The sequence below is a fragment of the Ornithorhynchus anatinus genome, chromosome 7 (assembly GCF_004115215.2).
Source record: "Ornithorhynchus anatinus isolate Pmale09 chromosome 7, mOrnAna1.pri.v4, whole genome shotgun sequence".
NCBI classification, from domain to species: domain Eukaryota; kingdom Metazoa; phylum Chordata; class Mammalia; order Monotremata; family Ornithorhynchidae; genus Ornithorhynchus; species Ornithorhynchus anatinus.
This window is the reverse complement of record NC_041734.1, coordinates 24,109,828-24,134,544: the sequence shown is the minus strand read 5'-3', so window position 1 is coordinate 24,134,544 and position 24,717 is coordinate 24,109,828. Positions and strand designations below refer to the sequence as shown.

Here is a 24,717-nt window from a genome sequence, read left to right as displayed (position 1 = left end):
GTGGGGAGAGTTAAAGAGGGGGCCAGAAGAGGCAGGGGCAATTTTAGGGAGCTCACACCTGATGGTGTCAATTTTCTTAATTCTATTGGCCATGTCAATTGGGGGCAATGTAGTTGGCCATGTCATTGGGGGCAAGGGAGCAGGGAGGAGGGGGGACGGGGGCCTAAGGAGGGAGTTAAATGCCTGGAACACTTGCAAGGGTGATGGGCATGGATGTCAATAAGGGCAGAGAAATAGTTTTGCCGGGCAGAGAAAAGGGCAGAGTTAAAACATGCAAGGAAAGAGGAGGAAGTCGGCCTGATACTTAGATTTCTTCCGGCAGCGCTCTGAGGCTCAAGCACAAGAACGAAGAAGGCACACTTTGCAAGTAATCCAGGGCTGTGGGTTCCTGACCCCTCTCCCATCTGGCTTTCAACCCCTTCACTCCAACTAAACTTCCTCTCAAAAGTCACCAATGATCTCCTTCTTGCCAAGTCCAATGGCCTCTACTCCAACCTAATCCTCCTGACCTCTCAGCTGCCTTGGGTACTATCAACCACTCCCTTCTCCTCGAAACGTTATCTGAACTCGGCTTCACTGACACTGTCCTCTTCTGGTTCCCCTCCTTTCGCTGTAGCTGCACATTTTCAGTCTCCTTCTCAGACTCCTCCTTCAGCTCCCTCTCTGCAGCTGTGGGAGACCCCTCAAAAGTTCTGGATCCCCTTCTATTTTTCATCTCAGCCACTCCCATGAAGAATTCATTCACTCCCTTGGCTTCAACTACCATCTCCATGTGGATGATTCCCAAATGTACACTCCATCCTGATCTCTCTCCTCTGCAGTCTTGTATTTATTTCCTCCGGCCTTTAGCATATCTCTACTTGAGATATCTCTATCTCAAACTTAACGTGTCCAAAACAGAACTCCTCAACTTCCCACCAAACCCTGTCCACCCCTTGACTTTCCCATCACTGTTGACAGCACTACCATCCACCATCACACAATACCGCACCCTTGGTATTATACTTGACTCATCTCTCATTCAACTCAGGTTTCAATCTTTCACTAAATCCTGTCGATTCAACCTTCAAAACATTGCTAAAATCCAAACTGCTACTATGTTAATCCAAGTCCTTATTCTATCCCACCCTTGGCTACTGCATCAGCCTCATTGCTGACCTCCCAACCTCTTCTATCTCCCAACTCCAGTCCACACTTCACTATGCTGCTCAGATCATTTTTCTGTAAAACTGTTCAGTCCAGGTTTCTCCACTCCTCAAGAACCTCCAGTAGTTGCCCACCACCTCCGCATCAATCAGAAACTCTTACCCTCAGCTTTAGAGCACTCAGTCACTTTGTCCCGTCCTACCTTATCTCTCTGATTTCCTACTACAACCCAACTGGCATACTTTGCTCCTTTAATCCCACTCTACCTCAATCGCATGTATCTCACTGCCAACCCTTCAGCTACATCATGCCTCTGGCCTGGAACACCTTCCCCCTTCAAATCCCACAGACAATCACTCTCCCCACCTTTAAAGCCTTATTTAAAGCAAATCTCTTCCAAAAGGCCTTTCCTAAGTCCTCATTTCCTATTCCCTTCTGTATCACCCTTGCATTTGAATTTGTACCCTTTATTCATCCCTCCCTCAGCCCCACAGTATTGTCTCCCCCTCTAGACTGAAAGTTCATGTGGGCAGGAAATGTATTTACCAATTCTTTTATACTGTACTTTCCCAAGCTCTGCACACAGTAAGTGCTCTATAAGTAAGATTGACTGATTGGAGACTGAATGTGTTCACAAATTTTAGAACACTGGTGAGGCTGTGCAGTGTGCCGAGGAACTGCTGAAGGAGAGAAGGATTGTGTTTGTATTGGATGGTCTTACCCATGGGCCCTTTTCCTTTTTCCTTCCTCCCCTTCTTTTTCCATAATCCTGTTCTTCCCTCCCACAACAAAACACCATCTAACACCTCATCTCTATACTTTGTATTCCTACCCCTCTGTTCTTCTCACCTGTCACCTTCCCATTCCATGACTCCAGCTCACTGACGTCTGTTCGTTGCCCACTGACTCCTCTTCCTTGCCATCACCGAGACTTTGGCTCTCTCCTGTTGCTTGTTTTCGAGGGGCAGGGAGGGCCTCGTCTTCTTCCTCCCTCCCTGGCCCTCAAGGAAATGGGATGGAGTCAACCAGCTCCTCAATTTGCAGTGTTGCTTTCCATTCTACCTCGTCCCCTCCTCCCCTGTCCTCCTCCCTTGAATCCTATATATCATTTGTCTTTACCACTCTTTACAACTGCTAGTCTCATTATCTACTGCCCTCGCAGTCCCAGCAGTGCAGTCAACAGATGATGATGATGCCTTCTTCACCTTCATGCTCTCTCTCCAAAGGAATTCAACCGCCACATCCCCCTGACCTCCCTGCCCCCTGTTTCCCTTCACTTCTTCATTCCACTGACCTGCTTCTTCCCTCTTCAACAACGATCAGTGTGGACACATACTAGTTTTAGTCATCTTGAAAAGATGCCCCATTTCTAGTCTCACCAACTCGGATTTACTGTTCTCTTACCACAACCTTCTAATCTGCCAGCTCATCCAAACTCCTTCCCCAGCAACCTCAATTCTCACCCCTAACTATGACCTCCGTACTCTTGACACATTCTTCTCAATCCAAGCAATTAGACCTCCTGTAGACTCCCTGCTCACCCTCTTTTCCCCGATGCAAAAAAAAACAAAAAAAACTTTACCCTCTCCATCACTCTTGATTCCCTTGACCCTCTCTCTCCTCACCGCCTTGCAATATTACTGCCTAGCCTTCAGTCACCCTCACAGTCTATACAGCTATGTCCAGCCAACTATCTGTAGCTGGTAGAAATCCAGGAAGCAGCCCAACTACCATTGCAAATTCACTCTATCCTGCTGTAAATTACTGAAATAAGAAAGTTGCTGACTGTAAATGGAATAAAAGTTGCTCAACCTTCTCTATGGCTGCAGAATTAAATTTTGGAACACAGACTGTCTCCTAGCATTGAAGCTATGCTTAACTCAACAGAGCTGCACATGTGAGGAATATTAATGACAGCAGGAAACCCAAGCAACCAGATATATATGAGTGTGTGTACACATACATACATGAATATACACGTATATAATATATAAATATACATATACATGTGCATGTGTATGCTAATAAGAGCTACTATATTTACTACCCTTACCTGTAAGAAGGTCGCCTTGAAAGAATCTCTCTGCGTTTTTGAGAATCAGTGACACTGTCCACTGACTCCTGTGAATCTTCACTCTCTGCAATAGTGGAGATCTGAAAATAAACATAAGAAAAATGTTACAATTGAAATTAAATTCAGCACATATGCAGCATTCTTGCACACAGTTTGAGAAAAACCACTAGTTACTCTTCCTTTATTATCTAAGCCCTTTCCCCAAAAGACAGCAGAGAGTTTAGGAGAACCTATCCAGCTGCTCCTTCTGGCATCTCTTCTACCTCTTCGCCTATCCATGGGCATTCCAAGGAGGCCCTGCATTGGGCCTCCCACTTTTAACCTACCTTTCTCCTACTTCTACCTTTACTCTCTTGGGGAACTCATCAACTCACATGGTTTCAGCTCCCACCACTCTGCAGATCATTAACTACATCACAGGATTCCTACTGGAAAGAATATGGGGCTGGGGGTCAGGAGACCCAGATTCTATCTAATCCCAGCTCCGCCACTGACATTTTAGTGCCCCAAATCTGTCATCCGTAAAATAGGAATAAGATCCCCGCTTTCCCTTCTGTGTAGACTGTGAGGCCCATGCAGGTAAGGAACTGGGTCCGATCTCCTAACCTTATATGTTCTCCAGAACAGAGTTAACATTAATAATAGCTGTGGCACTTCAGTGCTTACTATGTGCCAGGCACTGTACTAGGCAAGAGGGTGTATACAGGCAGATCAGGTTGGACACTGACCCTGTCCCACAAGAGACAGTCATAATCCTCATTTTACAGCTTTACGGCATAGAGAAATGAAGTCATTTGCCCAAGGTGTCACAGCAGACAAGGGGCAGAGCTAGGATTAAAACCCAGGTTCCTCTGACTCCCACGCTTTATCCACTAAGCCATGCTGTTTCTCTAAAGACCATAATCAGTATATAAAATGAAAAGCTACATCCCTAGGAGTCTGACCACTCTCCTGCCTTCAAGGCCAGCCCATCTGACTTGCAAAACCCCTAAACTTCTCATCAAACCTGTTTTCTTTCCTTTGGCAGCAGTAGACAGGTAAAAGAAGGAATATATAGGGTGGTAGTCCAGATTAGTGGGGTCTGGATTAATGAGATTTGAATTTTGATGTGCGACTAACCTTGCACTCTAGTTATACTTACCTCGTTTTCAGAGGAAAAAAGATGGATGCAGTTATGCAAAACAATAGGAAAGATGAAAAACAGTGGTTCGACTCATACCTGAACTGTCTGAACCTGTGGAGACTGAATGACTGATGGCTGAGCTGCCTGAATAACTCCATGAACTTGTACTGTCTGCCCATTAGGCAGCTGCACTAAGGTCACCGTAGGTGCAGATGATGTTGCATGAGCTGCTGGCATAGACACCTATAAAACAAAAAGACATACAATTATACAGACAACACAAAGGAAGAATTCTGATTTTCAAAATTAAAATAAATCTTAACAGCAGATGAAGGTGACCTTTAATTTAGCAGTCAGTTTTCAACAGGAGCAGCAGGCATAGAGGTCAAAGGATTTAGGTTTTAAACCTGGTTCTGCCACTTGCCTGCTGTGTGACCTTAGGCAAGTCACTTAACTTCTCAGTGCCTCAGTTATCTCATCTGTAAAATGGGCAATGACTGTGAGCCCCAGGAGGGGCAGGGACTGTGTCCAACCTGATTAACAGTGCTTAGTACACTGTCAGGCGCATATACAAGCCCTTCACTCAAAAGACAGCAGAGAGTTTAGGAGAACCTACCCTGAAGAAAGGTTAACCCTCAATTTTTCTGAAATTCAATTTCCTAAGGTTTTATTGAAGAGGTTTTCATGGACATTGAAGAGCACAGAGCTACTCTCTTGGATCCCCTCACACCTCTCCAGCTGCTCCTTCTGTTTCTTGTGCTGGCATTTCTTCTACCTCTTCCCCCATCCATGGGCATTCCAAAGAGGCCTTGCACCGGCCATTATTATTATTATTATTATTTTTCTCCAGGTTTTATCTTCAAATTCAGCCAAAAATAGTTGGGGTTTTGGGTTTGTTTTTTGTTAAACACCCCCAAATAAGATATGAACACTGCGATGACCAGTTCCACTGACCCCCACACCTGGAAAAGGAGGAGGAAGTCAGGAGAGTCACTCCTCGCTGCCCTTCCCTGAAGCATAAACCAAACGAGAGAGAGAGAGATTGAAGAGGAGGGGCAGGTTGGGAAGAAGGAGAACTTCAGCCATCTTAGGGCAAGGAGAAGCAAGCTGATATGCCTGGGAGAGAAGAACACGGGAGTGCTCGTGCCAAGGATACAGGGATTATCGGAAAGGATCCCAAGGGGTTTGAAATGCAGTGGCCAAGTCTCTGGAGGAGGAAGGTTTCCGCTCCTGAGAGGGAGAAAAATAGGAGTCTTGGGACACCAACAAGGAAGTACAGAAGTTCCTGGAGGGGAAAAGTATCAGATGAGTGGTGGAAAAAGACTTGGACCCTGGGGCCTCAGGTCCCACCCTCACCATGATGCCTGTGTTTCCAGTCCCAGGGACCAAGAGAGCACTTACTGTGTGCAGAGCATTGTACTAAACTTGGGTTAATGCTCTAATCTGGTGCAGGGGAGGGCCTCCAAACTACAGGACAGGGCAGGTTCCCCTTTAATAAAAGTAATAATAATGGTATTTGTTAAGCGTTTACTATGTGTTTCACGGACTCTGTCCTCTCCTGGTTCTCCTCTTACCTCTCTGGCCGATCATTCTCGGTCTCCTTCGCTGGAGCCTCCTCCCCCTCCCATCCTTTAACTGTTGGAGTTCCTCAAGGGTCAGTTCTTGGCCCTCTTCTGTTCTCCATTTACACTCACTCCCTCGGTGAACTCATTCGCTCTCACGGCTTTAACTACCATCTCTACGCAGATGACATGCAGATCTACATCTCCGCCCCTGTCCTCTCCCCCTCCCTTCAGGCTCGCATCTCCTCCTGCCTCCGGGACGTCTCCACCTGGATGTCGGCCCGCCACCTAAAACTCAACATGAGCAAGACTGAGCTCCTCATCTTCCCTCCCAAACCCGGTCCTCTCCCAGACTTCTCTATCACCGTGGATGGCACGACCATCCTTCCCGTCTCTCAGGCCCGCAATCTCGGTGTCATCCTTGACTCGTCCCTCTCGTTCACCCCACACATGCTATCCATTACCAAGACCTGCCGGTTTCACCTCTACAATATCGCCAAGATCCGCCCTTTCCTCTCCACCCAAACGGCTACCTTACTGTTACGGGCTCTCGTTATATCCCAGCTAGACTACTGTGTCAGCCTTCTCTCTGACCTCCCTTCCTCCTCTCTCGCCCCGCTCCGGTCTATTCTTCACTCCGCTGCCCGGCTCATCTTCCTGCAGAAACGATCTGGGCATGTCACTCCCCTTCTTAAACAACTCCAGTGGTTGCCTATTGACCTCCGCTCCGAACAAAAACTCCTCACTCTAGGCTTCAAGGCTCTCCATCACCTTGCCCCTTCCTACCTCTCCTCCCTTCTCTATTTCTACCGCCCACCCCGCACGCTCCGCTCCTCTGCCACCCACCTCCTCACCGTCCCTCGGTCTCGCCTATCCCGCCGTCGACCCCTGGGTCACGTCCTCCCGCGGTCCTGGAACGCCCTCCCTCCTCACCTCCACCAAACTGATTCTCTTTCCCTCTTCAAAACCCTACTTAAAAATCACCTCCTCCAAGAGGCGTTCCCAGACTGAGCTCCTCTTCCCCTACTCCCTCTGCCATCCCCCCCTTACCTCTCCGCAGCTAAAGCCTCATTTTCCCCTTTTCCCTCTGCTCCTCCACCTCTCCCTTCCCATCCCCACAGCACTGTACTCGTCCGCTCAACTGTATATATTTTCGTTACCCTATTTATTTTGTTAATGAATTGTACATCGCCTTGATTCTATTTAGTTGCCATTGTTTTTACGAGATGTTCTTCCCCTTGACGCTGTTTATTGCCATTGTTCTTGTCTGTCCGTCTCCCCCGATTAGACTGTAAGCCCGTCAAACGGCAGGGACTGTCTCTATCTGTTGCCGACTTGTTCATCCCAAGCGCTTAGTACAGTGCTCTGCACATAGTAAGCGCTCAATAAATACTATTGAATGAATGAATGAATGTGCCAAGCACTGTTCTAAATGCTGGGATAGATAGAAGGTATTCAGGCTGTCCCACGTGGGGCTCACAGTCTTAATCCCCATTTTCCAGATGAGGTAACTGAGGCACAGAGAAGTTAAGTGACTTGCCTAAAGTCACACAGCTGATAAATGGCGGAGCTGGGATTAGAATCCATAATCTCTGACTCCCAAACCCTTGCTCTTTCCACTAAGCCATGCTGCTTCTCCTTTCCTACCGCAACAGCTAAGCACATAGAAGCAAATGCACCTAGAGATGGAAGACACCTTTAAGTGGAATATACAAGATCACATATACACACTCAAGGTTCCACAATCAGATTCTGGGACCCAGACAAAAATACTAGCATGGGAAAGTGCGAGAGCAGAAGTACAAAATGAGCAACACAAATACACTAGAACAAAAAAAGGAAAGAAAGAAATAATAATAGTAATAATTGTGGTATTTGTTAAGTGCTTACTATGTGCCAGACACTGTACTAAGCGCTGGGGTGTACAGGTAAATTGGGTTGGACACAGTTCCTGTCTCACATGAGGCTCACAGTCTCAATCCCCATTTTACAGGTGAGATAACTGAGGCATGGAGACGTTAAGTAATTTTCCCAAGGTCACACAGCGGACAAGTGGCAATGTCAGGATTAGAACCCATGACCTTCTGACTCCCAGGCCAAGGGATAAGGAATAAGAAGTACATCCCTTATCTAACCTGAATACATTACTTATTGTAAACATTGCTCTTGCTTCTCCAGCAAGATGCGTCATGCTAAGTGATCAATTTAATACAGTTCATACCAAATCTCAAAAGAGGTAGGCATTAGAATAATGAAAAATGTCCTCGACAGATAGAAATAAGCAGCCCCTTCCCATACATTATCACTGGAGAACCAAGGGGCACTTAAGCATTCATCCTCTATTAATATGTTTCTCAAGGCCTCTATGGTGGCAATCTTTCCTTCTCACCATAACAAAAATAACAAGATCAAGTGCTATGTGCTAGTCGCTGTACATCAATCAATCCATCAGTGGTATTTAATGAGCACTTGCTGTATGCAGAGCACTGTACTAAGAGCTTGGGAAAGTACAAAACGACAAGAGTTGACAGACACGGTCCCTGCTCACAACGAGCTTACAGACTAGAGGGGAAGACAGACATTAACATAAACAATTTACATATATGCCCATACATATTAAGGACTGAAGTAGACACAAGAAAATCAGGTCGGACACAGCCCCAGACCCATTCATGGGTCACAATCTAAGTAGGAGGGAGAAATGGGTACCAAATCTCCATTTTATAAATGAGGAAAATGAGGCCCTGGGGAGTTAAGTTACTTGCCCATGGTCACACTGCAGGCAGGTGGCAGAGCCAGGATTAGAAGTTAGGCCCTCTGACTCCCAGGCCTGGTGCTCTTTCCTCTAGACCATGCTGCTTCTTAAGAAGTGAGTTGAGGCAGGGCTTTGGAGAGCTGGTCTCATCCCCTCAAAATTGAACAGAATGCACTTAGCCAGACATTTGGCAAGGAACGATGTCTGAATAGCCTATTGCAGGAATGTGAGATGAAAAGATTTCTGGATGACCTGCTGCAGGAAACTGGGATGCCAGAAAACAATTACTTGTCAATCCTGATGAATTTAGGGAACCCAGGCAGTACAGAATAACTTATCTGGAGTTCAGATAATGGAGAATGCCACCCTCTGGTTTGCAGTGGGATAATGACCCAAGCCTGTTAGGGCAACATCCACAGTGAAAACAATCTGGTAAGAGGATTCTGTGAATGAGTGACCCCTGGATAAGTTATCCTATAGGGTCCCCTTTATGTGGATGAGTGGATTTACTGAATCACCTTGTCCTTTTTTAAAGTGGTACTTGTTCTCTGTGCCAGGCAGTGTATTAAGTGCTGAGATAGATACAACAAATAGGTTGGACATGGTCTCTGTCCCACATAGGGCTCACTCCTATGTCAAAGTCTTTTAGGAAAGAAGGCTAGTTGTGAGGGTCCTATCTGAAGGTGAGCCAACAGAAGGGCATCAGTTGCAGCCTCCACGAAACCTACAGGTAGGTGTACACTTGCTGAGATACAGTTTCTTTGTTTTGAAGCTAGAAATTAATGACAGGATATTCTGAATTCCTTTGACAGTCAGAAATGACCTCTTCTCCCGGTGTCCCCAGTATCTCCTATGATGTCCAAAGATTTAGGAGAAGCTAGTCTGTAGGTTCTGCAGGGAAGCACTGTGGCCTAATGGAAAGAGAAAAGTCTAGGGAGTCAGAGGACCTGGGTTCTAATCGCTACTCTACCTCTGGCCTGTTGTGGGACTGGAGCAAATCACTTCACTTCTCTGTCCCTCAGTTTCCTAATCTGGAAAATGAGGATTCAATATCTGTTCTCCCTCCTACTTAGATTGTGAGCCTATACGGCCTAGGGACTGTGTCCGATGTGCATACTGTAACCATACTGTGATTAGAACAGTGCTTGGCATACCACAAGTGCTTAAAAATACCACTATTACTATTTTTTAATGGTATTTGTTAAGTTACCATGTTACTATGTGCCAGACACTGTATTATGGAATGGGGTAGATACAAGGTAATCAGGTTGGACATGGTTCCTTTACCACATAGGACTCACAGTCTTAATCCCAATTTTAAAGATGAGGTAACTGAGGGCCAGAGAAGTTAAATGACTTGCCCATGATCACAGAGCAGACCAGCAGTAGAGCCGGGAATAGAACCTGGGTCCTTCGGACTCCAAGGCCTGTGTTATATCCACTAGGCCATGCTGCTTCTCATAATAATAATTATTATTATAATAACCAGTCTGGTAGATTATTAATAAATCAGTCTGGTAGATTTGTCCATCAGTTCAAAGTTGAGATCACTCAATCAGTGAATGCCTTTGAGAGAGCTTTGTTTTTTCTGGCCCCTTGACATTCTGGTGAACAAGGCTCAGAAACCAGTCATTGAGAAAGGAAAATATATCATGTCACCAGCAAGAGATACATTTGGGTGTTTTTTTGTGGTAATGCAGTGAGTTTGTGCTCTTCCATCCTTCTGCTCTCCCCTGGTTCCTCGTGGCCATGGGGAGTGACTAGTAGGGAGAAAGGATGTAGTCTGGGGCTGCATAATCTCTGAGATCATTAACAGCAGCAGCAGACCTTGTGCCCTCATCCACTAGGTACTCAGAGTGCCCAGCATGGGATGGGAGAAAGAGGAGGGGCTTATTCCACTTTCTGGTAAAAACCACATGAAAAGCAAAAGCAAAGAAGACAAAGAATAGTGGCGACACCCAAAAGACACAGATGATCTTCATACAACTTGACAGGCTCGGGCTGGAAACCACAGGGACATCAGAGCAGGGAGCACACCAGCCAGGGTGTATTACAACATCCCCAGACTTCCAACCTGGGCAGATTTGGAAGCCCTGATCTCAGCAGCTACCTGTTTGTGAAATTACCACCTCTGGTCAGCTGCCATCTTGATGAAGACTATGGAAACAAGTTACATCCAAATCCAATCTGTATTAGCCAACCTTCATCAGGTTATCCATTCTCATTCAGTTCTGCAGCATGAACTCTACTGCTGGCCCATTCTGGGTGCTACAAGTGATGCCATATTTTCTGAGATACATTCTCCTCGTAATAATGTGCCCCAGTCAGAGAGAATTCAATATTGAAATGACACTGGCAGACAATGAAAGAGCATGGTGGGAAAAGGCCATACTGCACCACAATAGCCAGGTAGCCAGGAGCAAGGGAGCCACAATTCCCAAAAACCCCTTTTTGAGTCAGTCCAGTAAAAAGACACAGAGAGCTCACTCACAGTGCTTGACATGTAGTAAGCACTTAACAGGTACTAATTATTATCATTATTTTGAAAATCAAGAAATGGCTAATAGCATTTATGACCCACTTTTTTCACTGTTACTTGGAGAGATGCTCACTTCCACTGTTCGATACTGACAACTAAAAGGAGTTCAGCAATGGAAGAGGCAGTTGGGAATAGTGAAATGGAGAGAATGCTAAAAATGAATTAAAGCCATGCAAAGTCTGCAGGCATCACATTCTACACCTTGCTCCAGGATCCAGATTGCCAGAACATTTGATCGGACAGAAATTCGGGTTAGGGAGTTCCCAAGACACTGGGATTGCTAGGCAACTTGTAAAATTACAAAAAATGGATGTTAGTTTTAAAGCAAGAGAATGGAACTATATATGTACTCTTCTAAGTGCTTAGTATAATGCTGTGCACACAGTAAGCACTCAATAAATACCACTGACTGAAATTAAACAGGCTATCTGGAAGTGGAGGCATACGACTTTCTGGTTGAAGACATAAAGCTTGTGCCCTCTTGAGGTGAACGGAAATGCTTTCTTAAGGACACCATGCTTAATTTTTCTATTACTCAAAAGCTCAGGTTGCTGAGATCTTCCTTTGCCTTAGGTCCATTTCACTTCTTCCTGTAAGGCACCATTTCTATAGCCCTTTCAGAAAAGCAAAGTTTGGCCTTCTCATAGAGGTATGGAGAGCCAAGAAGAATTGGCTTACTGGGTTCTCCCGTTAAGTTTATACGGTGTGTCAGGGAAATAATGTTCAGATATTCAAAGTGATGATTTCTTCCATTAGTGGAAAAATGGAAGTCTGGAAGGTTGATCACCTCTAACAAAAAAAGAAGCTCTTCAGTTGAGTTGAGCTCTTCCTCTTGGGGCTTGCCTTTTTCCTGAGGTCTGTATTCTGTTTCTTGTGATAAAGGACCCCTGTAAAAACTGTTTCTGGAAGATGGAGCAATTAAGTGTTTTACATGTTTGATAAGGGACAGAATGATTTCTGCCTACTTATGCAAGAACTTTCTCACTAGCTGCTGGAACACTTTCATGCCTTTTTGTACAATGCCACGTTTTGGTCTAGAGGTAAGCTGTTGTGAGAGCCTGAGTTACCCCACTATCTGATATAGGTGATGATGGGCAAACAGGTGCTCCTGGTGAGGATTACTTGAAATTGCAGCACCTGTTAGATCTCAGCCCTATGTGTACCCCAAATTTTCTTAAAATCCCTGAAAGAGATAGGGAAGGGTCAAGTGAAGGAGGGACAGGCGGACACCAGGTTCGTCCTGGGCAGTCATTTGGGTGGGAAAAGGCAACAAAAGGGGGCTATGAAAACGAACCTAAGGCTTGTTCAGTGAAAAGAAATTAACAAATTAATGAAGAAAAGCAAGATTCTCCTTTTAAAACATGAGCTTAATCAAGTAATTATAAATGCTCCATTCTGGCAGGAGAAAAAGCAACAATGAAAGGAAGGCGAACAGGAGGACAGTGTGTGGGATTGGCTACAGCGTTCTATTTTTTTCTATTCAATGATATCCAACTGGGGCAGACAAAAGTGGGGAACAGGGCCAAACAGGTGACATCATATATGCGCAGGTGGGAGTTGCTGAGTTGCTAGACATGTTCCCTACCCATAAGGAGCTTACAGCCTAGAAGGGGAGACAGAGGCTAAAATAAATTATGGCTGTGTACATAAGCGCTGTGGGGCTGAGAATGGGGTAAATAAAGGGTACAAATCCAAGAGCAAGGGTGACAAATAAGGGAAGAGGGAGTAAGGGAAATGAGGGCTTAGTTGGGAAAGCCTCCTGGAAGAGATGTGCTGTTAATACGGCTGTGAAGATGGAGAGAGTGAAACTCTGTCGGATATGAAGGGGGGAGGTCCAGACGACAGGCAGGATACGGCCAAGGGGTTCATGGTGAGATCAATCAATCACATTTATTGAGTGCTTACTGTGCTCAGCACTCTACTAAGGGCTGGGGAGAGTACAAGAGAACAGAGTTGATAGAGACACTCCCTGCTCAGTCAAGAGGGAGAGGAGATCGAGGTGCAGTGAATAGGCTGGCATTACAGGAGTGAGGTTAGCGTGCTGGGTTGTAGTAGGATATCGGAAACACAAGACAGTAAGACGCAATGTGACTGAGTGCTTTAAAGTGCTTTGGGAAGCAGCATGGCATAGTATATAGAGCATGGGCCTAGGAGTCAGAAGGTCATGGGTTCTAATCCTGGCTTCCCATTTGTTTGCTGTGTGATCTTGGACAAGTCACTTCACTTCTCTTTATTATTAATAATAATAGTAATTGTTAAGCACTTACTATGTGCCAAGCAAGGTTACCAGGTTGTCCCACGTGGGGCTCACAGTCTTAATACCCATTTTACAGATGAGGTAACTTAGGCCCAGAGAAGTGAAGTGACTTGACCAAAGTCACACAGCCGACAAGTGGAGGAGCCGGGATTAGAAGCCACAACCTCTGACTGGCAAGCCTGTGTTTTCTCCTTACCTCATCTGTAAAATGGGGACTGAGAATGTGAGCCCCAGGTGGGACAGGATCTGTGTCCAATCTAATTTGCTTGTAACCACCCCAGCAGTTAGTACAGTGCCTGGCACACAGTACGTGCTTAACAAATACCAGAATTATTATTATTATTATTTAAGTACAACGGTAAGGCTTTTCTGTTTGAGGTGGAGGTGGATGAGTAACCACTGGAGGTTCTTGAAAAATTGAGAAACTTGACCTGAACTTTTTTTTGCTTTGTTTTTCTACGAAAAGTGATCCAGGCAGCAGAGTGAATTATGGACTGAAATGGGAAGAAGGAGGAGACAGTGAGGTCAGCAAGGAGGCAGATGCAGTAGTTTTAAGACAGGATAGGATGAAGATAAGTGTTTGCATCAGTATAGTATCAATTTGGATGGAGAAAAAAAGGTGGATGTTAGTGATGTAGAAAAGGTAGAACCGACCGGATGTGGGGACAGACTGAATATGCAGTTTGAATGAGAGGTGAGTCAAGGGCAACACCAAGATTACGGCCTTGTGAAACAGGGAGAATTGGTGGCTGACTGGAGCGGCTGCCATATATACCCAACCCTCCATTCTGCTCCCCTTGGCTTCAACAGGGGTGGTGCTAGATCCTCAGAAGAGAAGGAGGAGCTTCTGGCCAGGGAGGAAGTGCTCCTTGGGGGGAGACTTAAGAGAAGCAGTAATAAAGAGTAATAGCAAAAGTACAATTTACTGAGTGATGACATGGTGCGGTGAACTGAACGTAGTATAGAATAAAGAAGTGATCTGTTCCCTGCCCACAAGAAGCTTACACTCAGAGGAATCATTATATTATTAATGATGATAATTGTGATACTTGTTAGGAACTTAATATCAATCAATCAATGGTATTTAGTGAACACTTACTGTATGTAGAGCACTGTACTAAATGACTGGGAGAGTACAATATGAGTTGGTAAACAGGTTTCTTGCCCCTAAGCACCATATTAAGCATTAAGGAGGACACAGTGTAATCAGCTCAAATACAGTCCCTACTCTGGATGGAGTTCCCAGTTTAAGAGGGCAGGAGAACAGAAGTTTGTTTAATCCTCATTTTACAGATGAGCAAATTTAGGCACAGAGAAGTTAAGTAAAATGCCCATTCCCAGTCCTGTGCTCTTTCCATTAAGTCATGCTGCTTCTCAATCTAAGGTCACTCCTCTTCATTTTACATGAAAGCCTTTTCCCCTCAGGACTCTCATGTTCAATCAGAGCACCGCCGGGAGGGGAGACTCCCATCCCAAAGTCCACCTGGCCTAGGAATACCATCCTCTTTCCTTTCCGTCAACCTGGGCTATCCCCTTCCTACTTCCTTTCCCTCCTAAAGGCCGCAGAACAGTTTTACTGCAAACCTACGATTTAGCATTCAGGGCTTTTCCCTTTAGTCTCCTCCCAAAGAGGACTGGCCACAGTGCCTTTCCCCTCTTCTTTAGCTCTTCTAGTTATATCTGCTCTATTATCATTACTATTATTATTGATAATAAATTATAAGAATTAAAATATAATCTTCATTGCACTGGATGGGGAGGAGAAGAGGGTGCTACTCTATTATTCCAAGCTCACCTATAGCTGGAGAACCACTCGCTACTCTGCAGTGGACCTTCCAATAGGTCTTTCATTCATTCATTCATTCGATCATATTTATTGAGCGCTTACTGTTTGCAGAACACAGTACTAACTGCTTAGAAAGTACAATTCGGCAACAGCTAGAGACAATCTCTACGCAAAAACGGGCTCACAGTCTAGAAAGGGGAGACAGACAAAACAAATCAAGTAGACAGGCCTCAACAGCATCAATAGCATCCTGATGAAGCCCTCATTTCCCCAACTCCCTCTCCCTACTGTGCTAACTACATACTTAGATTTGTACCCTTTCAGCACTTGATATTCATCTCAGCCCCTCAGTGCTTATACAGACAGCTATAATTTATTTTAATGTTTGTCTCCCCCTCAAGACTGCAAGACATGGGCAGGAACATGTCTACCAACTCTGATCTATTGTACCTTCCCAAGTGCTAAGTATAGTACTCTAGAAACAGTAAGTTATCAATAAATAACACTAATACTAATAATAATAATTATTGTATTTGTTAAGCATTGGGGTGTTTACAAGCAAAGGGGGTTAGATATACTCCTTGTCCCGCATAATGGCTCACAGTCTTAATCCCCCTTTTACAGATGAAGTAACTGAGGCACAGAGAAGTGAAGTGACTTGCCTATGGCCACACAGCAGACAAGTGGTAAAGCTGGGATTAGAACCCCTGTGACCTTCTGACCCTCAGGTCCGTGCTCTATCCACCACGCCATGCATTGATGGACTGACTGTAGGGTGATTTTCCTAGGTCCCCAAGAGACAAGGAGCCTATGCCTGGGGTTACTTTAAGCTTTGCAAGATTAAGTCCCTGAAGGTATATCAAATGGCACAACACTTATCCTCCCTCAGAAGACGCTTCTAAGACTGTCTGGCTGCCCCTATGATAATCATATACTTGCCAATTATCAGAGGGTTGTGCAACTTTGCTATGGTAGCCAAAAATTTATCAATTAATCAATGCTATTAATTGCATTACTTGCACAGAGCACTGTACGAAGCGCTTGAGAGAGTACAATATAACAGAAATAGCAAACATGTTCTATGCCCATAAAAAGCTTAAAGTCTAGACGGGGAGACACATTAATATGAATACATAAGTAATTTATAATATATAATTTGAAGATACTACCATCTGCTTTGTGCGGCTGGGGATGGGGTGAATGTCAAATGTCCAAACGTCACAAATCCAGCTGCAGAGACCATGCAAAAGAGAGAGTGAGCAGAGGAAAAGAGGGCTTAATCGGGAAGGGCCTCTAGGAGAAGATGTGATTTTAGCAATGCTTTGAAAGTAGAGAAAGTGGTAGTGGGGTGAATACAGAGGGAGAGGAAGTTCCAGGCAAGGGGGAAGAGATGGGAAAGGGTCGGCAGTGAGATAGACGAGACTGATTACTTTCTCAGCCTTCTTGCTGACCTCCCTGGCTCCTGTCCTCCCCACTCCAATCCATATTTCGCTCTGCTGCCCGGATCACTTTTCTACAAAAATGTTTAAGACATGTTTCCCCACACCTCGAAAAACTCCAACAGTTGCTCATCCACCTCTACATCATGGACTGTGTCCAACTTGATTAGCTTGTGTCTACTCCAGCACTTAGTACAATACTTGGCACGTAGTAAGCGCTTAACAAATACCATTAAAAAAAATGAGGCTATGGAGAACTGGGAAAAGACAGCGAGTTACAGTTCAAATATCTGAGAGAGCAAATGAAGAAAGCAGATATATGGAAGATGGGGTGAACTGATGGCGAGCCTTAAAGCCAATTGTGAACTTTTGCTTGCTGCACAAGGAGATGTTAACCTTTGTAGAATATTAAGGAGAATATTAAGAATATTAAGGATGACTACCAAGTGCCCTACAAGAGGATGACCCAAGCAAGGAGTGTGCAATATGTATAATGGGGGGTTGGGAGGAGATGACGACACGGGGAGGAGGGAAGAGGGGCTGGAGTCAAGGAGACCAATGAAAGGCTCATAAAAGAGTCTAGCCAAACGATGAGAAGAGCTTGGACTGGGGTGAAAAACACACCAAGTTCTGTACTGGGTATCTCCTCTCTCCCTTCCTCCCTCCCATCCCTATGTCACTAGGTGCCATCGAAACAGACTATTCAGTCAGCTCCCACGTTACCACAACTAGGCCTGAAAACGTTCCAGGACTCACCTCCCCTGACCATGGCTGCTAGAAGGCTACTTATGCAGTCTTTAAAACCCTGAGAAGCCACAGTCACTTGGGACCAGGGACAGGAATCGGCAGTCACTTTGGACCAGGAGCTAGAAGCTGCAGTCATTCAGTACCAAGTTCTGGAGGCTGTGACCCTTGAGGCTCCAGACTTTTCCAATGTCCTACCCCACCCTTTGTTCACTACATCCCTTTCTTGCCACTGCCCATAACCTTCAATCCCCAACATTGCTTCCCAGCAGTTTGCTCCCATCCCAACCCCTGGTGCCACCTTTAGCCTCACAACCCTGTCCAAATGTGGACTGTTGAACCCCTGCTCCCCAGTGGACAAACTCCATTTCATACACACCTCTTCCTAATTCACTTTTCCTCCTGACTGCCAACATGATCTTGCTCAGTCCACAATGCCTCCCTTACCAGGGCCTCACCTATTCCCACTTCCCAAGGCTCATAGGGAAAAAGGGCAAGGGGGTTGGAGTTGGCCTGCTCTTAACTCACCCATGCCACTTTCGTATCATCTCTCTGATGCCAGCTTTATCACTTTGCCCCAGTCTTGTCTTTTTCACCGCCAACCCCTTTCCCACATCTTCCCCCTGGCCTGGAAACTCCCTCCCCCTCCATTATGGACCAGACCACCACACTCTTCACCTTCCAAATCTTACTAAGGTCACATCTCTTCCAAACAGTCTTCCCCAGTTAAGTCCTCTTGTCCCCAACTCCTTCTCCCTTCTATGCCATCTGTGCTCTTGGATCTGCACCTTTTAGGTATCTGGGTATTCACCCCAACCACATCACTTATGAACATATCTGTAATTTATTTATATTAATGTCTGTCTCATTCAATAGTATTTATTGAGCGCTTACTATGTGCAGAGCACTGTACTAAGCGCTTGGAATGAACAAGTCGGCAACAGATAGAGACAGTCCCTGCTGTTTGACGGGCTTACAAACCCCCTCTAGACTGTAAGCTCACTGTGGGCAGGGAATGTGTCTACCAACTCTTTTGTACTGTAACCTCCCAAATACTTAGTGGAGTGCTCTGCACATGGTAAGCACTCAATAAACACCACTGTTGATTGATGACTTTGCCAAATATTCTGCTGACAAAATCAAACCCAGCAAAGGTGAGCACCCCAAAATCTCCCCACCAGATACCTCATACCCTCCCCGCCTTTCACTCTCTCATACTCAGCTGACTTTCAAGAGATTTTCCACTTGCTTTCAAAATCTATACCTTCTCACTTTATAAAAACTCATGAGGGCTCTGATGGTCACTCCACCTAGCCCCATATTTGGTGGAAGTTGGGAAGAGAAACTGGAAGTTCCAGAAGAGGAGAAAACTCATTCCTAATAAACCTCCTCCCTAATAGAAGGCTTAGGGTAAGCATCAGGGACCTATCCTGCACCTGGAACCCAACCAATTACAGAGGAGGATTGGGAAGGGAAGAGGAGACTAAGGAGGGTAAGAGATCCCTTGCCAATTTGAGAAGGATATTTAGGAAGTAAAGATGGGCAGGGTGCAGAACTGCTTTTTTTTTTTTTATAGTATTTGTTAAGGGCTTACCATTCACATTGGAGTTCAGAGGCTAGGATCAGAGAGGCACGAGGCTCTAACCTGAGTGCCATCTAGCTACTTGCCCACGTCCTCCCTCTTCATTCTGACAGATGACCTCTCTCCCCATTTTCAAAGCCTTACTAAAATCACTTCCTCCAAGAGGCCTTCCCTGACTTACCCCTCATTTCCCCACCCTATTCACTCTCCTCTTTATGGCACCCATATACTTGGGTGTGTACTCATTAAGCATTTTGATACTCACCCCACTCCAGTCCCACAGAATTTATATACATAGTTGCATTCTGTGCCGTAGTGTATTTTAATGTTCGTATCCCTCACTAGACTGTAATCTCCTTGAGGACTGCGTCAACCGACTCCATTGTACTGTATGTTCCCATATGCCAGTAGAAGTTTCCCGCACATAGTAATTGTGATTGATTGAGCAGCATGACAAAGTGGCAGGGCCAGGATTGGAATCCAGGGCTTTCTGATTCGGATGCCCGTGCTGAAGCAGTGTAGCCTAGTGGAAAGAGCAAGGATCTGGGAGTCAGAGGACATGGGTTTCTAATCCTGACTTTGCAATGTCCCTGCTGTGTGACCTTGGGCTAATCACTTAACTTCTCTGTGCCTTTGTCACCTCAACTCTAATATGGGGATAAAGGACGTGTGCCTCATGTGGGACAGGGACTGTGATGAACCTGATTACTTTGTATCTACCCCAGTGCTTAGAACTGTGCTTGGCACATAGTAAGCACTTAACATACACCACTATTATTAGTAGTAGTAGTATTTTCTCAACCTTCCACCCTGTATTCCCCCAGTTGAGAAAAGCAGCACTACCTAGTGGAACATGGGCCTGGGAGTCAGAAGGACCTGGGTTCTAAGACACATCTCCTCCAAGAGGACTTCCCTAAGCCCTCCTTTCCTCTTCTCCTACTCCCCTCTGCATCACCCTGACTTGCTCCCTTTATTCACCCCCCCCCCCCCAGCCCCACGGAACTTATGTACATTTCTATATTTACGTATATTAATGTCTGTCTCCCCTATAGATTGTAAGCTCTCTGGGAATGTGTCTATCATTATACTGTACTCTCCCTAGCGCTTAGTAGAGTGCTCTGCGTGCAGTAAGTGCTCAATAAATATGAATGAATGAATGAATGAATGAATGAATGAATGAATGAATGAATACCACAACTGGTATTATTAAGGGGCCATGGGACTGAAAGAGGGATTTTTTTGGTAAGGGGATGTGGCAAATTGAACCAGGGAACTCACCCATCTCAAGGTTAAAATGCTATCTCGTGACTGCACAAGCTGGCAAAGCGGAACTCAGAAGCACAGACAGGACACCGCCCCTAAAACCAAAGCCACTAGACAACCCAGGCCAGTTATATGGCAGAAGAAGGTGTCCCTTACCCTGTGCCAACCAAATAGAGTATGGAAGAACGGGGGTGGCGGGAGTTGGACAAATGGAATCCAGAAGCTTGAACTGCCCTGAAGGACAGGTGATAAATATCCGCCACCTCTCACATTCTGCACAGAGGATCACAACAGCTGTCAGTTGCCCTTGGCAGGGGATTCATTCATTCATTCAATCATATTTATTAAGTGCTTACTGTATGCAGAGCACTGTACTAAGCATTTGGAAAGTACAATTCAGCAATAAAGACAGACAATCCCGGCCCACAATGGGCTTACAGTCTAGAAGGGAGATGACAGACATCAAAACAAGTAAACAGGCATCAATAGCATCAATATAAATAAATAGAATTATATATATACACACATCAAAACAAGTAAACAGGCATTAATATAAATAGAATTACAGATATGCACACATATACACAAGTGCTGGGGGCGGGGAGGGCGGGTAGAGCAAAGGGAGTGAGTCAGGGTGAAGGGGACGGGAGAGGGAGCTGAGGAATAGGGAGACAGTCTGGGAAGTCCTCTTGGAGGAGATGAGTCTTCAGGAGGGCTTTGAGGGGGGGGAAGTGTGATTGTGGGATGTTAGCTCTGCACCAGGTAAGGGGCTATGGGACTGGTGAGTGTCCCACTGGATCGTTTAGTAATGATGGTATTTGTTAAGAGCTTACTATATGTTAAGCACTGTTCTAAGTGCTGATTGCCTGTGGGCGAGAGCAAGATGTTCCACCATGTGTGAGTAACACACAAGTGTATTTCTCCTGAATGGGAAGTATTCATGGGCAGGAACTAGGTGCTTCACCATATGCGAGTAACACATAAATGTATTCCTCCCAAATGGGAAGCGTTCACGGGTTGGAGCTTGGTGCTTGTCATGTCCAGGTAACGTCTAAGTGTAGCTCTCCTGATAGGGAACGATTCACAAGGCACAGAACATCAAACTAAAATAAGAGTTAGTTAATTGAACTGAAAGGGAAGCTCAATTCACTGCAAGTGAATAACAAAAAATAAATGTATTCCTCCAGAGAGGGAAGTTCAATTCGACATGAGGAATAAATTTGGCATGACTCGACCTTTCTGACTCATTCTCGCCACACTGACCTTCAAACCCGTCCCTGAATGACAGGTGGCGGGAAAATTTGACACAAGTTTGAAGTCAGAGAAGAAGAAGCCGTCAGAGAATGAGAAGTTTAAAATACTGGTGAAGGGCATAGAGGACAGTGGGAGCTCCTGATTTTAAGATGTGAACGAAGAACAGGATCTGAGTCACAGGTAGTTGGGGTGGATTAATAGAGTAATTAGAAACCTCCTCCTGAGAAGCACCTGAAAATGGGAGAAAAAAGGGGACAGATTATAAAGTAGTGCGGGGGTGACTGGGAGATTTTGAAAAGGTTTTTTTTTCCCCCATGGTATTTGTTAAATGCTATATGTGCCAAGAAGTGTACTAAGTGCTGGGTAGATAGAAGTTAATCAAGTTCTTAATTAACTTGATTAACTTGGGGAACTTGGGGAAGCAGCGTGGTTCAGTGGAAAAATCCCGGGCTTGGGAGTCAGAGGTCATGGGTTCAAATCCCGGCTCTGCCACTTGTCAGTTGTGTGACTGTGGGCAAGTCACTTAACTTCTCTGTACCTCAGTTCCCTCATCTGTAAAATGGGGATTAAGACTGTGAGCCTTACGTGGGACAACCTGATTACTCTGTATCTACCCCAGTGCTTAGAACAGTGCTCGGCACATAGTAAGCGCTTAACAAATACCAACATTATTATTAAGCTGGACACCATCTAGGTCCCACCCAAGGCTCACAGGGTCTCCATTTTACATATGAGGCAACTGAGGTATAGAGATTAACTGACTTTCCCCAGGTCACACAGCAGACAAGTCGCAGAGTAGGATTAGAACCCAGGTCCTTTTGATTCCCAGACCTGTGCTCTACCCACTATACCACACTGCTTCATGCCTGATGGTTTCAATTTTACCAAAAAAATAGCTAGCGACATCATTTGGGGGGTTAATAACAACAATACGATTGTGGTATTTGTTAAGTACTTACCATGTGCCAGACACTGTACTAAGCACAGGAGTAGATAATTGGGCTGGATACAATCCATCCCACAGAGGGCTCACAGAATTAATCCCTATTTTACAGATGGGTAAACTGAAGCACACAGAAGTTAAATGACTTGCCCAAGGTCACACAGGAGACAAGTGGCAGAGCCAGGATTTGAACCTAGATCTTCTGAATCCCAGGCTGGCACTCTTTCCATTAGGCCAACCTGCTCTGTTGGATGAGGATGGGGGCATCAAGAGGGAGTTAAAAGTTTGGAAAATCTGGTGGGGAGCATAGTTACGAGAATCAGTGGGGTAGGAAGTGGAGAGTTTTTAAACAGAAAAACTGAATTGGAATGTAATAAGACAAAATTAATTTCTAATGGCAAAAGCTGGCTAGGAACCTGGATTACCATCAACTGCCTCTGGCCACATGGGCACAGAAGTGGAGGAAATGGACCGTGGCCAGTGATTCAGGGCTGAGGTTTGGTGTTAGGTGATGGTGGTGAGAGCAATGCAGGGGGAGAGGGCAAGAGAGTGAAGAGTGAGTGAGTGTGGTGGAGATGGTAGGGTCCAGGATGTGTATTTCAGTATCTAGAGATGGAGGGGCTGGCAGAGAGTCTAGGATGTGTGAGTTTGCCTGGGACAGGCTGGGCGGCTCTAAGGCAGGAGTTCATATAGGGGGTGAGGACAGAATTTAAGAGATGGAGGGTATGAGTGAAGTGGCAGTTTAGAAGGTTGGAATGGAAAAGCCAGAGGTGGTGGGGTAATAGATAAGCCATTTATTTTGAGATGATGAGATCATGCCTAGCCCAGCAGGACCTGAGGATGGGCAAAAGATGGTAGTGCAGACCCAAGCTGAAAAGGTTCCAACCCCAGTAACTCCCAACCAATAATGCAGGAAGAAGTTCTATCCCAGCACGAGTTAAGGGATGATGGAGCCCTGCTGGGCAGGGCCAGAACCGGCTCCGGGCTTCACCTTTCCCTGTAGCCCACCTGTCTGATATCTGAGGTTCTGGCCTGGCAGAATCCATGGGGGGATGGGAAATCGCACCAGGCTTTCTCTCCAGCAAACGCCAGCTCCCTGGCAGCAACTGGGTTCCCTGCAGCTGTTGAATGGAGCCGTATTTATTTTTCATGCCTGAGCATGTCCGAATGAATGCATGCATGTCTGTGGTTTTTCAGCAAATTTTTGTGGGTGCACTGAATAAGAGATAAAAAATTTAACAAGATAGACTTCAAAATGGAGCATGTAAAAACAGAAGCAAAGCAAAAGAAAGTTGAAAAGGACAGAGTGGAAACAACCTACTACAAAAGTACTTGAAGGTTTCACTGAGTCTCAGCTAGTCAACATCACAATTAGCAGTATAATAATAATTACGGTATTTAAGTGCATACTATGTATGCGCCAGACACTGTACTAAGCACTGGGGTGGATACAAATTGGATTAGACACAGTCTCTGTTCCGCCTGGGGCTCACAGTCTTAATCCCCATTTTACAGATGAGGTAACTGAGGCACAGAGAAGTTAAGTGACTTGCTCAAGGACACAAAGCAGACAAGTGGTGGAATGGCATTGGAATGCATGACTCCCAAGCCCATGCTGTAACCACTATGGCATGCTGCTTCCTTTGAAGGTGACATCAAAATACACAATGCAAGTATTTTCAGAAAAATTTGAAGACAATGATTGAAAAAGACCATGTTTATGGGACTTAAAGGACTCATGGGATAGAACCTCAGAGACAGAACAGTATTTGATGACGGACTCTTCTGTAGATGATCCTCGGTCCTGAAACTTCATAACCAAGAGCCAGCAGAGAGGGAAGGATTATAGTGCGGCTGGTTTGCACAGCCCCACTTGCACTATTTTAGCAGGCATAATCCCCCTCGGGCATAAAGAGCAACAAGTGAATAGGTAGGCAAGCAGGGGTCCAGCCCACCCACAGAGTGCACATGCAGCTTCCACCCATGCTAGCATGCTACAGGAAGAATGAGACAAGAACTCAGGTCTTCTGATTCCTGGAGGGGAGCTCTTTCCCTGCACCAACAGCGGGGCTGAAAATGTATTTAGCTCGTACCTAATTTGTACCAGGTCCCGTAGTATCTAAGGCAGAAGTGTTGTGATCTCCCAAGGGCTTAGTATAGTGCTCTACACATAAATGCTCAATCAATACCCTTGACTGATTGAGGAGATTATGTAATATTGGAGGGTTTGGGGGGTTTTTTAATGATATC

The 24,717-nt window shown here is 45.4% G+C and overlaps 1 protein-coding gene across 2 annotated transcripts in view; it reads right to left on the bottom strand.

The window, feature by feature from the left end:
* The window catches only part of CREB1 (cAMP responsive element binding protein 1), an 80,603-nt gene that overhangs the window by 27,848 nt on the left and 28,038 nt on the right, over positions 1 to 24,717 (bottom strand). For both annotated transcript variants that reach the window (XM_029068747.1, XM_029068746.2), the window contains exons 3-4: positions 4,440 to 4,586; positions 3,200 to 3,300 (exon numbers count right to left, since the gene is read on the bottom strand). In XM_029068747.1, coding sequence (XP_028924580.1) covers positions 3,200 to 3,300; positions 4,440 to 4,586 — 248 coding nt within the window. The remainder of the gene's footprint in view (positions 1 to 3,199; positions 3,301 to 4,439; positions 4,587 to 24,717) is intronic.